The sequence below is a fragment of the Colias eurytheme genome, chromosome 28 (assembly GCF_061535395.1).
Source record: "Colias eurytheme isolate Ceu_HAF_F1 chromosome 28, ilColEury1 Martin Lab GWU primary, whole genome shotgun sequence".
Classification (NCBI taxonomy): domain Eukaryota; kingdom Metazoa; phylum Arthropoda; class Insecta; order Lepidoptera; family Pieridae; genus Colias; species Colias eurytheme.
In genome coordinates, this window is record NC_143007.1 from 3,082,563 (window position 1) to 3,101,758 (window position 19,196).

Below are 19,196 nucleotides of genomic sequence, written 5' to 3' on the forward strand. Positions count from 1 at the left end.
CAAATTTCATGCAAATTGGTTCAGTAGTTAAGGCGTGATTGAGTAACAGACAGACAGACAGAGTTACTTTCGCATTTATAATATTAGTATGGATTAAAATGAAAAAAAAAAAACTATACAAAAAAAATTATTTCTTGTATAGGTACATAGTTGCATCTTGTCCGTAAAACAATTGCATTTAGGTAATTCATATTATGACTTGTCAAAGTAACATTTAGGGCTAATTTTTCAATCCTTGGTTAAAACTTATTCGTCGAATAATGTATAAAACTACCATTTTAAAAACGTATTCTAATTGTCCGTATTTGACAGTTTACGTGACATTTTAATATTATCGTGTAATACTTTATTGGACGGATAAGTTTTATCCAAGCATTGAAAAATCGGCCCTTAATTAAATTTTAGGTATAAAAAAATAAGTTTATTCTTAGATAGTAGAATAAAGTAGTAAGTGAGAAATAACATAACATAACATAAAATTTACCTTAAGAGAATGTAATTAAAAGTTAACGATACCCGAATTTCAATTTATTATTGTTTTTTTAACCATTAGCTTTATGTTTTATTCGAAGCAAACACATTATTTTCAAACTAGCTAAATTAAAAATCTACATATAGTTATATCGACACAAAATATTACTATAACCACCCTAACGTTCTATTCCATACAACACTATCAAAAAACATCACCTAATCAACACATATGGAATTCATTCAACTCCCTATCTGTCACCACAACATATTTACAATGCCCTTATCTCATATCTTATCTACTTACAGATTATACAAAAAAAATGCCGCACAAACGGGGATCTCGTAAAAAACCTCGTAACTGACACCACACAAAATCAAAGAAACCGTCACGCGAACAAAAAACCAAAAAAAAAACTACACTTCGACGAAAAAAAAATCGAAACTACGTTCGGAGTCTGTATTGATAGTCCATGGTCTCAACACGTTCCTGCGTCCCGCTGGGCGTGGCCTCCATAACAGGTTAGTAAAACACGGAGCCGCCAAAAAATACCCATAAAAAAAATTAATGGCAACCTAGGCGCCAACGATCGATGCGGCGTTACCAACCCGCGCGCACTGCACGTACAAACGAAAAAAATCGCGCCATTTACATCCACCAATCAGAGGGAAGCTCCACCTCATGTACGTTACACCTCAAAGTACGATCCGCCCCCCACAGCACACTAGCGCCACACGCCTCATACAAGCGGCGTAGATCCGTACTAATTAGAGCGAGACGCAGCTACATTGGGCCGTTCGTTTCTCGGACAATTTCCTCCAACCGATCATTAAGTGTTTAAATTCAACGGGAGTTGGTTGTGTCGGATTTCTTCGGAGGGGAACGCTATTAAAATTTCCACAAACATTATCTTTAATTGGACAGAATTTTGTGCTTGTGTGCGGTTCTGTTTTTTTTTAGCCATCCGTCAGTGACGATTCCGATTTTTTCAAACTCGATGACTGTTATCGCGTATAGTGTACGGTGATTGTGTTGAAAATGACTATTGAATAAACTGCGTGCGTGATTTTGCGAAAGCCAACAAAAATGACATCTGTGACGTGAAGAAATAAGTTTCGAGTGACTCTGGTCGGTTTTGTTTTTGGAGTATGTCGGCACGTGTATTCTGATTGAGGAATTTTAATCCGTGGATATAATTGGTCTGTAATTATCCACCAGTATCTGTAGTCCGATCACGGTTTTCCCAATACCTGGTAATTCTTGTAACTGTGTTCCACTCTCGATTTCTGAATACCTGAAGTATTCTTCAGCTCTGTGAAGTGCTATAACACTAAGTGTGACTATTTGTGTGTGAAGTGATGCTGTGAAAGCAACGTTGATTTCCATTTCAACCGTAAGTAATTGATATGATTTCGATTATAAAATAACTGGTCATGAAAATTCTAACTTTGGTATAAAATTTGAAATGACTCTATCAAATTTTAGATGATGTTTGGTAATTTTGTTAGAAATCTAAAGAAAACTTCCAATACGCTCTACCTAATTGATTTAATTTAATGTTCTACAATAGTTAGTTATCCCTAGAAACGCCGTATAAAGTTTATTTTTCAATTGAACAAAGTAAAGGGCTGTTATTAATGACTTCTATGTCAGTTCTTATAAGTAAAAATAGCCTAATAAGATGAATGGGACACAATACCTAAAAATTGACATTAAATTTTAAAGCAAAAATTTTGATTGACTTAAATCCGGTTCAAAGGACCAAAAATGAATAGAATTTATACATAGCAAGATAAAGTTGCAGCTATGGATGCAATGAGAAATATAATCTAGAAAGAAGAATTTAAATGTACCAATTTTTATTTGTGGAATCTCTATTCCATGGCACTATAATTTGTAATTGAACGTGTCTTGACTTGACCAAGGATCTGCCCTTGGTCCTTAATTTATAAAAATGTTTAAAACATGTTGGTAGTGAGGACAAGTTATTCGTTGTCTGATAAATAGTTCTATAGGTAGGTGCTTAATGCTTATATCATAAAGAGGAAAAAATGCTTGTAATAATTATGCGACTCAAAAATTACTAAACCGATCTTCAAAATTATTTCACCAGCAGAAAGCTACATTAGAGCATAGGTTTTTTTGCTATCCCGGGACAACCTGGGCGGAGCCGGGGTGACTGGCTAGTCAGTAAAAAACCATAGCAATCATTAAGAATATTTCACCACTATCAAATCTATTGGCATATCCTTCTCCAGTATTACTAATACGTTACAATGAACGTTTTTTCTTTCTGTCTTTCCTTCTACATCAAATGCTTATAAATCTGTTTGTTTGTCTGACTGTACTGTTGTTTCAATTATAAATTCAGTCGTATTCTTTTAGTCTTTACAAAGTAACAATCGAATTATTAGCACGCACTCTATTATTTTGCTTTCTAAAAAAATATTGCCTGTAATTTTGTTTGCGCGTGATGTAGGTAATCATGTAATACAACTTACTGTACGTGTTATATTGCCAAATTACATTACTATGATATTTGGGAATTAAAAAAAAAATTACGGATTTAAATCAAGATTTATTTTTGGGGTAAATAATTCAGTCAATCGTAAGAAAGCACTCTGGTAGGTACCTACCTACTATAAATGGTCTAGCGGCAACACTCATCATCGTACATGCGAAAAAAAACCCAGGGTGCTATTCTAGATTTGTATAGGTAGGCAAATTTTGATATCACCCATTGGAAATATCATTAGATTTTAAAAACTTAATTTCAATTCAATTTTAATTCCAAATCATCTTTATGTAATAGATAGTCTTTGAACAAGCATTTGATAATGTTACTACCTACCTATCTAGGCAATTGAAAAAGAAACTTAAATATTTTTTTTTCGCAATTTAATGTCGTATCATATTATTATCAATAGAAAATTTAGTATAGCTACACATATAAAATATAAAAAAAAAAACAAAGATTTTGTATTGATGATGTCAAAAAGGAATCATTTCATGATGACGGGATAAAATATATGGCATTTAAAAGGCAGAAGAAGTGAATCATAGTAGCGAGAAATATCAATTTGTTAAGGTAGGTAAGATCGAATGTCAGACTTATATTTAGATTTTAGATATGTATAAAAAAGTGTGAAATCCCGTGTCCCCTAGTGGGGTAAGGGGCAGATGCATTATTCATACATATTCTGTTTCACTGATCGATTTTCTTTAGAGACAAGTAGGTGGCAAGGCTGATGCCTTCTGTGTCCTGCCAGACCGAGACATTTTTTTTCTTCGTCTCCATAGGGAATCGAACCCAGGACCCCTCGGTTCTATGCTCACGCGTCAACCACTGTACCAAGGAGGCGGTCATTTATATTTTATATGTATGAGTAAATAAAAAAATCCATGTTCTTATTTCTAAACCTTATCTAATTATTAAAAACGATAAAACACACTATACTAAGATAGTCTCATGAAATTATTGTATTGTCACAAATCCTTGATAATCCATATACATAAAACTCAAAGGTAACTGATATAGTGATCTTTAAACGCACAACCCAAACCACTGGACGTATCGGGCTGAAATTTGGCATGCACTATGCAGGTAGATGTTAGGACGTAGGCATCCGCTAAGAAAGGATTTCCCGAAATTCTTGCGGGAACGGGGAAAAACGGGGATGCACGTACAAAGTCGTGGGTGGAAGCTAGTAATTGTATAAAGCTTGAATGAAATCTGTCCGTTTAAAGAGTCAAAATCAAGTCTTAAGTCGGTTACATACAAACATGCAGGTGAAGCTAATAAAAGTTAAAAATACGTGGTTACTCTACTCGCTAAGCTAATACGAAGGGTAAAAGAGAGCCGACATAATGCGATTTTTCTGTATTAAAAAAAATCTAAACACAAATTAAGACCGATTACCTACTTTTTGTTGTACTTTCATTAGTCTATTTTTAAAACTACCTTGAAACGCATAGACTAGTCTTGAACAAAAAAAAACAAACTTAGGTAGGTATAGTTAGTTAGATAAAGTTAAACCTATTCACAAAAAAGATTATTTTTTGCAATTTAATGTAAGCTCATACCTTGCTACTTACCTTCAATACTGTTTTGAAGAATCTATGTACAAAAAAATCTATAAGAAATCGTCTTTTGTCATAAAAAATGGGCAAGTGCAATTTAGAAACCGTCCGATTGTTACAAATTTATAACTACTGCTTTAAATACTTTTCGATGATATAAAAGGTACATTAAAAGGGAAATAAATTATAGATTTTTAATAATAGTTAGGTCATTCACTTTTAAATTTTATGTTAATATCTGCATACTTAATAAAAAAACTTTTTAATCGAGAAAGCAAAAAAATTGCTCTAGGTAGAGCATAAAAACATATTTAAAATCCCTAATTCTCGTAAAAATCGAATGTCCCCATAATAATCATATTAGACCTGTGTCTAATATGATTGTTAAGTTTTATTACTGTTAATAAAAACTTTAAATTTTTTTTAAATATACATATTATCAAACCTTTACGCAATAAATAAATAATTAACCAATAAATCAAAATATATTTACGTATATATATGTATAAATATTAAATACATTAGTCAAAAAGTTAAACGCCACATAATAAACTGATTTTATAGCAATAATTATATTTAAACACCGGTTTGACAAAGTTTCATATGAATCGATATTAATTATATATTTATACCTCGGGTCGGCGTTTCTGTTACCCTTCCTAACCCTTGAATATAGTACTTGGATGAAAATACCAATTACGTATGTAATTCATTGGATTGAGAAATTTGTTAGTTTCTGTTTGAAATAATTTATCTATAGGTAATATAAAATTGAATCTCAAAATTTGTTGGTTAGCGCATAACTCGAGAACTGCTGAATCGATTTCGTTAATTCTTTTTCATACCTAGTATTCCTTGAACGATTGATACGAGGATGGTTGATGGAGAGAAAACGTAAACATGTACCTACCACGGGCAAAGCCAGGGTGGACCACTAGTTGTCTATAAATTTATAGAAAAGAAACGGTAAAATGTTGAAAATTTTCTTTTATAAATGTTGACCAAAATGATTAGTACATCGTACATGTATGTGTTGACTAAAAATCCGATACTATAACATTATTTTATTCATTTCATGGTCCAATTTATGTTTCTAATAAGTAGGTATGTCATGCATGAATCAACTCAATTCTCAAGAATAGAAAAAGGAATTGTCTTACTAATCAACTAAGGGCTGATTTTTCAATCGTTGGTTAAAACTTATTCATCAAATAACGTATATGGTAGTTTACCATTTCAAAAATTTATTCTAATTGTCAGTATTTGACAGTTTACAGGTGACATTTTAAAATGTTCGTGTAATACTTTATTGGACGGATAAATTTTAACCAAGGATTGAAAAATCGGCCCTAAAACGTCTGTTGAAAATGTGACAAAGAGATTTCTATAAACTAAACGATTATAAAACCAGTCCAAAATTTAAATTCCCTCTAGAATAGAAGCTAAAATATCACGGTAAAACTTCTCATTAGTATTACTAATAAGACACTTTAAGCATTGCAGAAATTATAAAATATTCGAAGTCGTTGTGGACCAAAACTATACAATGCTTTGAACCCAAATTAGTTTGTATTCAATTCTCATACACATTGTCTTAGGTATTATAGTTTAAAAAAATGAAGCTAAATGTATTTTTTTTAATGTAAAGTTTTATGTATCAACACAAACGCATATTACTTCAAAATGTATACAGTATACCTACGTAACTACTCTCTATAGTGTCAAGTAAGTAGACTGCAGTTCAATTAGTCGAAGAATCTTTTCAAGGATTTTTGCCAACAAAAATTAAAAATGCATATTTTGCTCTACTTTATGGTAACACAATAATTATTAGAGGTAGATGGTTGATTACAGGAAGGTTATTAAATCAAAGGAAAACGGAAATTTATAATTCTATGAGCTACGTTACTTAAAAATCTTGACTATTCCAATCTATTAATTTCCTGTACTGCCTATTTATTATTTAACAATCAAAGTCAAATTTTTAATGTATCTAGTTTCTCCAAAGAATATAAATATTTCAGGAAATTTTCACACACGGCACGATCTGATCCCATACCTACTAATCTTTCGCTTGTGTTATGGAAACCAGATAGCTGATAAACATACATATACATATAATTTTAAATAAATACATATATAATATAATAATTAACACACAGAGCAAACATCTATGTTCATCACACAAATATTTGCCCCGAGTGGGAATCGAACTCACGACCTCTGGCTTGGAAGGCAGACCGCAGCTCAGGGCTATACTACCAACCAAGCCAACCGGTCAGTCGAAAGAAAGACAGAAGCCGGCAAGAAACTATGTACCTATGTAGTTACTGTTTTTAAGTCATACCTACTAGATAAATACATACCTATAGGTAAGTTAATTTTTTATTGAAATATTACGTAGGTACTCCGAAACCGTCTGACCATTTTCTTTGCTATTTTTCATAAGTAAAACAAGAAATATAAGTTCAAGTTAAGAACAACGTATGCTGGGACAGCTATTGGTCTATAAATATATAAAATACTTATAGCTTTCCGCCCACAGCTTCGCCCGCGTTTTGAAAGAAGAAAGAAAGAAAGAAAAAACGTTTATTTAATGGCACATAGCCTCACACGTACATAATTCAAAGCAATTTATACAATACTTATAATACTTACTTACTACAATACTTAAAAATACACATTGAAGTGTGTAGTCTGTGAAGCATGATGCCATTAAAAGGGGAAATCACTCGGTGAACATCTGTGACGTAAACAAAAAAAACGTCACAGCACCGATTTTCAGTGAGCCCCGAGAGCAATACTTCAAAGAAAATCCCGCATAGTTCCTGTTGTCTTGGGATTGCCGGGATAAACCTATTCTATGTGTTAATCAAAGTGACCCTCTATATGTGTGCTTAATTTCGTTGTAATCGGTTCAGTAGTATTTGCGTAAAAGAGTAACAAACACACACATACACAACCATCCTCACAAACTTTCGCATTTATAATATTAGTAGGATAGTTGGATTAAAATATTAATTGTAGACATTAATCCATACTATTAATATTATAAATGCGAAAGTAACTCTATCTGTCTGCCTGTTACTCAATCACGCCTAAACTACTGAACCAATTTGCATGAAATTTGGTATGGAGATATTTTGATACCCGAGAAAGGACATAGACTACCTTATTGCGAAATATGTACCACGGGCGAAGCCGGGGCGGACTTCTAGTGTCTTATTAACTCAAGTTTACAGTTGCTTTAATTGGACAAGCCCTAACGCTTCCTATAATCTAATATCTATAGACTTTCCCGCTCAATAGATTAGTCTTGTTGATCATAACTTTCGATTTCCTATACGTATTAAATTTATGGACATTTATTTATATTTATAACCTTTGGATATAAGTTTAATAAATGTTGGTAGTTTTATCTATAATGCTATAACTATAGTGCAACTTGCAAGCAGCGCAAATTTTTAGCGAAGGTTTTTTTATTTTAATAAAAACATGATTTCAATCAACATAATATTCATTGATATTACATTACTATAAAGACAAAGGCATTTCGATATTTTCTAAACTTATAACTTATTAGTTGGTACTTAATATAAATGATCATTAATTACTCCTAGTTCAAAATAACCAAAATTTTATTCGATTCCAACCTACAAATTTAGTCATGCTACTACCTAAAGGTACTAAAACTTTAGTAGCATGACTTAATAGTACAATACCTACCTACTAACAATATAGAAATAACAACCTACTTACGTGTACTTACAATACCTATAGGAATATATCTTATATATAAAATTCTCGTGTCACAATGTTAGTCTGCATACTCCTCCGAAACGGGTGGACCGATTCTCATGAAATTTTCTGTGCATATCGGGTAAGTCTGAGAATCGGCCAACATCTATTTTTCATATGTACCACGGGCGAAGCCGGGGCGGACCGCTAGTATATTGATATATGTATATTGATATAACAGAGAAAGCTACTTACAAAAGGCAAACTATGTAATAAATCAATGTCATATTATAAGGGTAACTACATGGTAACTACTTACCTACTTGGCTTATGCTGAAAATACGATTATTTTTAGTTTAATAATACATTTGGGAACAAAATACATAACTTATCCATACCATACAATATATAGGTAAAAACTAGCGGTCCGCCCCGGCTTCGCCCGTGGTACCTACATGTTTAAACTATCCTATCTCTCAAGTTGGATCGAACTGCACATGGTGTGCGAATTTTATTATAATCGGTTAAGTGGTTTAGGAGTCCATTGAGGACAAACATTGTGACACGAGATTTATATATATTAAGATATGTGCGTGTACTAGTGGACACACGTAAGAAGTGAAACTTCTTTATGACCTTATTTTTCAAAAAATAATTTACTATATATGCAACTTTATAGAAATACGTCGAATCACGCGTGGTAGGGATAATAATAATAGTTTAAAAAAACTAAAAAACACGCTTTTTATAGAAAACCGAACTAAAAAATAGAAAATTTTTATCAAATTAGTGTATTGTCATCGGTCCTCAATAAATCTACAAAGTTTGAACGAAATCTGGCCGTTTAAAGTGGGTCAAAATCGCGCCCAAAGAAGTCGGTTACAAACATACAGGTGAAGCTAATATAAAGCGTGTAAAAAAAAAGATGGCGCGTATCGGAAAAATGTCACGCGTAACGAAAAAAGTTACACTAAATTTTTTCCAACCCCGATAAAGAAGTTTCTTCAATAATATTAAGCGTGCAGGTAATATAAAAATGTTTGTCTGTATGTTTTTTTATAGAATCGTAAACTATGCATTTGATCATAATAATTATGCCGATCTTTAGCAAAATATTGTGCATGAGACCACGAATGTTTGTGAGTTGGTACGACCAATCTTCGACAATGTACAACAAGCGAAGCGGTGGTACACTGCTAGTTTAAATGGTAACAATTAAATAAAATACTTGACTTGACACATTTATCTGTTTGTTGAAATTGGTAATATTTTTTCCAGTTAGATGTAGTACATAGCTAATTTCTATGGGTAAAAACTTGTCAATTATACGTATTTTTTGGATCACAATGAGATCTAAATATGTAACTAGGTACATTGTACTGCGGTAATAGTACTTAATTGTTTCAATTCAAACTTTCGATCAATAAAATTGTAATGCCAAAGGTTAAAATTTGTTAAAAAAGCGTCGATAAAATGATGCTCTTAAAGGTAGGCTTGTATACTTTTCTTAATGACAACGTTATCTATCCAAATAAGCTGGTGAATAATTTTACGAAAAAATAAGGCATTTACAAAGCATTTTAACTGATACTGATACTGGCAATACTGTGAAAAGTAACAGTAGCCACAACATTTCATACAATTCGACATCTGTCATTTGTCAGCCGCTGTTTTGCGGTTTTTTTTTTCTTTTTTTAACGTGTACATGGCAACCTATTGTTGTAGAATCGTTAACTTCATTCCATGTTTAAAAACGTATATGTTTTGACATTGCGGAAAGTTATAGACAACATTTTTACATATACAGGGTGTCCCACTGTTGGTATATACTAAGCTCAAAGGAGGTCATAGTTTTGCATACGCTGAGTACGTAAAAAATACTTATAAAATTCCAAACGCATTTTTTTTCAAATATGTATATAGATGCATTCTTAAAACTCTATGTGTACAGTTGTACACCCATAACAAGCAATCCGCCCAACTTTGTCACCAGCACGTGAGCACTGAGCTATCGTTTAAGATTATATTTTCATAGACAACACATTAGAGAAGCGGTATATGGCGATTGCGAGAAGCTAGAGAAGAAAATATGGATTTTCAGGAAAAATTTAGCAAAAAATTTTTGACGTAGTTTTGTTGTTTAAGTATTTTTTACGTGATCAGAGTATGCAAGACTACAAGTCCCTTCGCACTTAGTACCTATACCAATAGTGGGACACCCTGTATTTCAATGTACCTGACATACCGTAGAAGGTTCAATAGCCATATTTTGGATAGACTGAATTCCCTATTTTGTCGGGTATTTCATCGATACAAGAGTGCGTGTCTAGTTTTTCATTCATCGCAAATAACGCGTGAAATAATTACGCACCAGCCACAATTACATTAAATTTTATTATACATGCGTTTTATCGTTTGTATGATGAATGGCGAATGCCTACTCTACGTTCTAGCTGCCATGTTAGGCTAATGACAAAATGGCCGACAGGATTGACATATGACGAATGGCGGGAAATAGTAAATGTCAAAACGTGAGAAATTCTTGAACGGACCCTTTCGTCGGTGTTTTAAATAAATAGAGACTTGTTTATTCATGTACAGCGCTTATGATTATATTTTTCCATATAGGTATAGGGTCATTTAAAAATGACAGTATATTAATGGGAATGAAAACAATACCTAATGTTATTTATTTATGTAAATTAGACCATATTTCTTTCACCATCTATAGTTGTATTGAAATGATGAATTACCCACTTTCGAGATAGCCTGAATATTAAAAAAAAAAACAAGTTTTTCAAAATTTTTAATCTGTTGAGCTTATTCGCACCATAGATAATTTAACTTTTATCCCGTATCAAAACGCATTCTAACGAATCGTAAAATCAATTAAATTTAGCACCGGCTTAATTAGTGGCGTAAAATTTATAAATATTAGTTAATTTGCGAAATAACTTGTTTGCACGGCGCTTTCTTTGTTGACCCACAAATTGATAATTATGTCAAATAAATAAAAGCAATTTTTTGCGGCACAACACATAAATGTCATGGGTAAGTCGTGAATGATTTCGATCGGTTATCGATTGACGTGTGGTGGACTTATTGCGTGTACTTTGGTATCATACATATTCCCCGTCTATAGGACTCATGTCATAATAATAAAGAAGTCGGAGCGAAAATAAATTGTTGCATTGGCTATATGTGACAACAAATTTGCAGCGGCACGCGACACCGCCAATAAAACCCTTTGAGTGGAGGCGGTAGATATTTTAATGTCAATTCAAATTAAATAGATAAGTGAGGAATTTCCTCATACTTCAATGTAAATTGGTACAAAGAGAAGTACAAATACATAACGCTATAGATTTGGGCAAGCTATACCTAGATACCGTACCTATTTCTATCTTGAATAGGTACATATGCATTGCCAGGTCATCAGTTTTCGTTTTTGGGTGTCGTCGTCACTTATTATGAAGGCAAAGGTTTTAATGCATACAGCCAAATGTAATGTCACAACTGTCAAAGTGACAGTCATGAAAATGTTTTGACGCCGTTTTTACGAATGCATAAACGTTTTCTCATTGCACAGATAGCTGCCCGTTATTCACTTTCATTAATACCCAGGCTACTAGTGTAACTGTTTAATTTCTTAGATTTTCGTTGCGTGAGATAGCAATCACTTTGCCAGACCGGCAAAAACTGTTGCTATACTCATTAAGTTTTTATCGTCAGCGAATGTCACTAAAAAAATGTTAAAATATTATATTAATTTCAAATTGCTCAGGTCAGGTGTTTCAGATGTCACGATTAAAGGATAATTATTGCTTATAGGTTGGAATTTGGAAACTTGAAATAATTTTTGCTAATTGTAATTTCGTTATCTGTAGGTACGTTGAATTACGGGGAATGTTTGTAAGATATACAGATATTTTGATTGATGATAAATATCGAATCATAAGCCTTTAATAATATGTTTTGACTAAAACACAATACAAATAAGTAATTAAAATTCTGAAATTGTTATAAGAAATGCTCCTTGGATTTATTTCTTACGTTTATTTTTTTATATTGACGAATGTCGACGTTTCGATTTTGATTTTGAATTAAGAGTAGTATAGTGCGAGTATAATGCTCTAAAAGTGTTTTATCTACGTACCTACAGTCCTCGATTTATGTAAATTATTATCTAATTATTGTAATTAGATAGGTACTTGAGCCGATATTAAAAATACACAGTTATATCCACAACTGTTTAAGCTATCACAAAAAGTCACTATTTTCATTCAGAAATACTAATTTAAAACAATAAATAAAAATTCTAAATTGTTACATTACAATTTTTAATTGATTCGAAACTACACTTTTTTATTTCAAACAAACGAAAGATGTGTCAATTGTCAACTGAATGGTTAAAAAAGGCGCACAAATTAACAATCAAAACAAATTGCAACTGCTGTTTTATGTCAACACTAAAAACGAAATAAAACACAAATGTGTCCTTTGCTGTGTAAAAAGTTCGCTTGTCATAAAGTTGTGCCGTCGTATAATCTAGAATTACCTTTTAATGTCGATTTTTTGCGTCAAAATATCGTAAATTATCGATTATCGAAATACCGATGTTTTTCAAGATGCACCTGCGCGACAGAGACGGCAATATCTGCCTGTTATACAATGTTTTTAATTTTTAATCTATATCATGGACTAATAGAAATATATTCTATTAGTCCATGTCTATATGCTTTTAACTCGTACTATGATAATCTTATTTTTATAGTTTTATTGTATAGATTGCATTAATATGCTTATGAATGATAACGTAATTAAGATATAAATAAGATCTAGGTATATTATACTGCATACTTACTGAGTAATCTGCCAAATACGGCAAATTTTATAGCCTAGAAGATGCTACTTACAGTATTAACAGTATTGAGTGTAGAAAAGCAAAAAGTGGATAATAGAAAAATGTCTTTGGAAGTCTTTATTTTTGTAGTGTCACCTTTTACAATAATAGTATTGTATTCATATTATGAAAAAGTTTATTACGTTATATTTACGTAAAACATGATATTTCTTTATATCTAGTAATTAAATAGGATATCAAATGAATTATTGATTGGTACTTTAATGTAAGTCTCATAACTCATAAAATAATATAAATTTTGGTTAAATTTGTATCTAATAACAAGGCTAAAACTTACCTCTACATAAATTGCACTTAAATGATGTTCCATTTTATTGTCAATTCAATTATTCTTCACCGTTACATAACTGACAATGATTAAAAGAAACAAAAAACAAAACAAGAAATAAAACTTTGTTCTAATAGACATTGTTTTGACTTCGCGCCAAGTAGTCGCCATTACAATAGACCTGTCAATCATAGATAGAAATTCAAAATGGCCGCCAGTGACATGCGACACCGACATGCCAGTGTTTACTAATATTAGCTATAGATAATAATTAAAGCATTCAAATTATACGTTCGTAATGTAACGGCGGAGAAATTATTAAGTATAGTTGGTAAATATGTAGACGTATTTATATGTCAATTCTCTGTATTCATTATAACGTAGATACACTGTAAAAAAAAATAAGTGTCACATTAAATAAATGTTGCAAAATCTATCTAAACCTATATCTTTAAGACGTTCGCATTATATTTTAGACTGATATTAATTGTAAAGTTTGATTTTATTTTTTATTACCAAAAAGTTCATCTTGTCTATGGCAAACATAAACATCTTGCCCTAAATAAAGAAAAAAAAAAACGCACACCATCGCGCCCTTTTCGAATTTCGAATAAAAACCATAGATAAATCGAACACAACTAATGAATATGTGTAATCAAATTAAATTTTTCTAAAAGATCAAACATCCCGCCTAGCGGTACACTCACAGATTAGTAATAGCGTATCAAATTCTATATATTCGATCGTAAAGTGAATAGCACGCGAACGTTTTGGAAAAAATATTAATTTGTATTTTTATTATCTTTGTTAATTAATGCGGGAATTAAGAAACATGCGATCATATTTTAATGACACGCTTTTTACGTTTGCGATATTGACAAAATTGTTTGTGGTTTGGTGGATTTTCTGACTTTCAACAAAATATTTATGAATCACGTATATAAAAAAAACTTTTAAAAAGTTACATTGTCGAGTCTATATTTATTATTTATTAGCTTTTCGCCCGCTTTGTCTGAAACCTAATAATTTATATACTAAAACCGTCCTCTTGAATCACTCTATCTAATAAAAAAAACGAGTTAGTGTGAAATTAATAAAAAGTCAACGCTTTTTGCACTAACGATATTCTCTTTGTGAAAATTATCAACTTACAATTTATGCACCTTCTAATAACTTTCTTGTGTATCAAGAAATTTCTTTGTGAATATTAAAATTGTCACAACATGCATTAGAAAAAATACAGGCCTAAGGAACTAATAATCTAAAATGTCACTGCATACGTAATTATACCCGCACGTTTGAACCTTTTATAAGCTTGCTTATTATATTTTTTCAGTGCTTTGTCATAAGAATTTTTTTATTGGTAAACTAGAAAGTAATGAAGACACCGACGTTTTTTTTAAATAACGATAGCAAGTGAATTTAAATAATCTAATGAAAACTGACGTCTTAAAAACTGTCGTTAGGTATATTAGTATTCAACTGTTGCATTCAACTAAGATGCACAAATTTTTATAATTTTTAACAAGCTTTCAACGAATCATTTGACTGAGATTTGCTTAGAATTGCATTTAGTTAACTATTATCTATATATGTATATAAAAATGAAACCCGTTTTCCTTGGTCACGGGACTCACGGCATCACGCGTGAACGGGTGGACCGATTTCGATAATTCTTTTTTTATTATATTCCTTGAAGTAGGTACGAGGATGGTTCCTATGTAGAGAATACGTAAACGAGGAGCGGACCGCTAGTACTTAATAGAACGAGTCTCTCTATCGGTAACAAAATCTGCAAAGAAATATAATCTTTAAGTTGGTACCTACACCATTATTATACCAACATACAACTTCTTTCTACAACATTATAATATTATCTTGTCGAAACTTAGTCAACTTAAGTCACAGTTAAGTAAAATTTATAACTATCGTAAATAGAATTGAATCAGGTGCGATCATCCGAATCCTGAGCCCATGGGAACAAGTGCCCCAAGCAAATGTAATGAGGTTCAAATATTCATAGTCAAGGACCATTAAACATAGGTATTTAGAAAGGAAAGGCATAACTGGACTATACATTGTGAACAAATTTTGAAAGATGACCACAAAAATTGACTTACACAAAAATATTTTTTACAAAAAGCAAGGTGGAACACAAAAAGCCATTGACTGTGCCTTGGAAAATCGGTTTTTTCTTTGTAGAGAAAGATAATGTAATTATTAGTAGAATGTAGAAAGATTTATGCAGCAAAGGTATAAAGAAGTAGAAATATTAGAAGAGATGTATTATCTTGGAAGATACAAAAGTTTTATTAGCTTACCATTGTAAATGGTTATTCCATGTTTTCATATCTGTTCCATTTATATCCTGAATTCCTGATATTCGTCGCTTAGTAGAAATTAAACGTTATTCAATGTAATATAGTTTGTTGAAAAACGATTTGAAGTTAACAATAATTCAAATTAATCAAGTTGCGATCAAAAATGCTCAATCCTATTCGTTATTCAAATTACAACCAAAGACAATTCAAGAATACCAACACCAAAACAGGTCACCATATTCTATATTCAAGATTGTCTATGGTTAAAGACAATGTTTCAAGAATAAAGCCCACATAGATTATGATGCGTCACCTTGTGCTATTTGGTTATCTTTGCATGACCATCGACAAGCACGCGAATCTCAGACGTTGATTCTTATTTCGAATTACTGTTGACTATGGTTTTGTATTTTTTAATTCTCTATGGCATGGAATGCATTACCAGATTAAAAAAATAAAAAGTAAATTCAGTATTTTTACACGAAAATGATTTATACATTCTTGATTATCATAATTGCTTTAAACCAGTTATCAAATAATCATTTTAACACCAAAGCTATGTTAAACAAACAACATATCAAACAAATTACAATAATAAATTGATTCACAAATAACGGCAGTGATAATTTTCAATAAAAATTTACACCAATTAGCTGTTCCTAAACATTGTTATTACTACATGAGTAATCAACGGACAGATAAAAAAAAATTGACCCGACCTAGGCGCCGGCAAGAACAAACGAAGTGAGATGGATGTATGTGATTTATGAATGATAGAAGAGGATGGAAGGTGTAATTAAAACTTGCCGAAAATAGGGATACCATGATGTGGATTTAACGGGATTTGTTTCTATACGTCAGATGTAAATTAAGATACTTATATAAATCGTAGAATTATGCGATCTCTCCAAAAATATTTTTTAAATCAAACAATGCAAACTATTTTATGATGGCTCCTGATAAGAAAAAAGCAATTCGTCTCATGTGCTTTGCAGTCAGATAATTAACAAAGATGAAAATTTAATCCTCTGGAATAACATTGTATTTGGCATAAGAATATAGTTTCAGAAGTCGATCACTGTCGATATAAAAAAATTAGTGACAATGTAGTGGAAAGAGGAAACATGTCTTTTACTATTTCACGTACGATAACATAACTATTATTATATGATTTTATATAAAAAAGTACGGTATATATAATTATTTATTAATAAGCTGTCTATAAATTATCTCCAATCAAGTTACAATCTGGTAACCCTATTTGAAAGGGTTTTTATACCAATTCTTCGGGTCATTTGTTTTGAGGTTTTCTCGCTTTATGAGAAATGTTGTTTTGAAAGTTTTGTTTCGAACCAATTAGTTTTAATGGTTTCAAAGATAACTAGATGATGACTATATTGTTGTGGTGATGAAATTAATATAAATTTAAGTATGCTTTTCTGTTTGCAATAAGATGATGACATGATGATATTGCTCTATTAGTATATTTCTAAATTTATATCAGTTTTGTTTCTTAGGATATTCAGAAGGATTTTATAGAAAGAAGAGGAAGGATTAATAAAGGGATAGGGAAGATGTTTTATTGTTCATCTTGGTACAAATAAGTTGGCATTAATTTTATCTATTGCTTACTTAGGTACTACAGTCACATTTTATAGAAATGAATTACCATTGAGTTATAAGTTAGCTTACAATATGTATCAAAATAGTCTCATGGGCAAAAACGAATCATTTCTTTTTTTTAATTCATCAATGAAATATAGCGCACTGAACTTTAAAATGCCCATGTATGTTCAACCGCGGAGGCCACCACACACAATTCTAAAAAAACATTTTCTCAACGATCATAGACAACTTTTTTTTTTAATTTATCAAAAGACAAAGACCGGTTCAGCCGATGCATCAATTGACCGTGTCGGCGTCTAAATTGTTTTCCAGAAAGCTCGAACCCCTGACCTGTGGGCGGTTCGTATTTCTATAATTTCTTAACCGATTCGCTTGAGTGGTGTGTGAATGTAGCTTAAATACGTTCCAATTTGGAATTGTGACGTCATGACCATAGACTGCAGAGATTAACGAGAATTACATATTACGAAAATGTAAATTTAAAAACGTGTTAAATATAGGTTAGAAATAAAGAACATGTTGTCATAAAATTAAACCTTTTTAATTATAGCGAAATTAACATTCATCTCCCATATCTATTGTTATTAATGATACTGTAATGATATTTAAAATAAACATTTTACAACTATGAATTTGCTCATATAAATTGTTTTTTAACAAAAAAATATGTTTCTTTCCAGGCTAACCCAGCGGCAAAATAACCAGCGAGCATCGGAAATCCATCAAAATTACCCGAATTCAGTCCCCGAACACAAAAACCAACACCCTGAGTTTCTCAGATCCGTTCGGGCCTCCTCAGTCCACGGACGGGGGGGGCCCATCCACACCCCAGCCGGCCATGACCACCCAGGAACTAGACCACCACCACCATTTGGGGGGTACGCAGACGCCCCACGATATATCGAACTCGAATAACTCTACGCCAACTAATGTGTCCTCTAAATCCGCGTTCATAGAGTTACAGCAGCACGGTTACGGTTTCAAAGGCGGATATCAGCATCCGCACCATTTTGGTAGTCCGGGTGGTCAACAGAACCCTCACGAGGCGTCTGGCTTCCCGAGTCCTAGGTCGTTAGGGTATCCCTTCCCCCCAATGCACCAAAATACCTATGGTTATCATTTAGGTTCCTATGCACCGCAGTGCGCCAGTCCGCCTAAAGATGGTAAGTTTTTTTTTTATTTACAGCACTATTTTTAATTGGGTCACTAAAAAAGCTTATGAACACTGGCTGGTTATAATATGTATAACTTTTTTAATAATTAAAGTAAATTCAAATTTGGAATTCTTAACACAAACTACACGACATAAATCGAAAACGAAGTCAGTATAAATTATATAGAAGCAAAAAATAAAACAATAGTAAGAACAAAATATATCTCCAAAGTCCAAAGGTAAGTAACAAAAAATTACACCTCTCACTAAATTTCTAAAAGTGTCACTTATAATAGCAGCCTAAACTTACTATATATTCATATTACATACAATTTAAATTACATCACCACTATAATTTCGTTAAGTACTACTATTTTTATTTTACTTTATTAGAGGTGTTGGATAAGTTAAAATTGTGGTAATATTAAATGTATAAAACAATGATTCTTATGGCGGCGAGGCCGGCTAAAAGGACGGTTTTTTCCTTATAAAATATTACTATGAAAGTGACTTTATAGCTAACGATTCGACTTTACGATTAAAAATTCATAAAAACTTTGCCATCTTACCAACTAGTCAGTTATTTTATGCAAAGAAAGTCACAAACAAAACAT

The 19,196-nt window shown here is 32.0% G+C and overlaps 1 protein-coding gene across 3 annotated transcripts in view; it reads left to right on the forward strand.

Annotated features, from left to right (window-relative positions):
• Window positions 1-1,314: 1,314 nt before the first annotated feature.
• The window catches only part of Dll (homeotic protein distal-less), a 99,862-nt gene continuing 81,980 nt past the window's right edge, over window positions 1,315-19,196 (forward strand). For all 3 annotated transcript variants that reach the window (XM_090117611.1, XM_090117613.1, XM_090117612.1), the window contains exons 1-2: window positions 1,315-1,865; window positions 18,110-18,592. In XM_090117611.1, coding sequence (XP_089973737.1) covers window positions 18,268-18,592 — 325 coding nt within the window. In that variant the 5' untranslated portion in view covers window positions 1,315-1,865; window positions 18,110-18,267. The remainder of the gene's footprint in view (window positions 1,866-18,109; window positions 18,593-19,196) is intronic.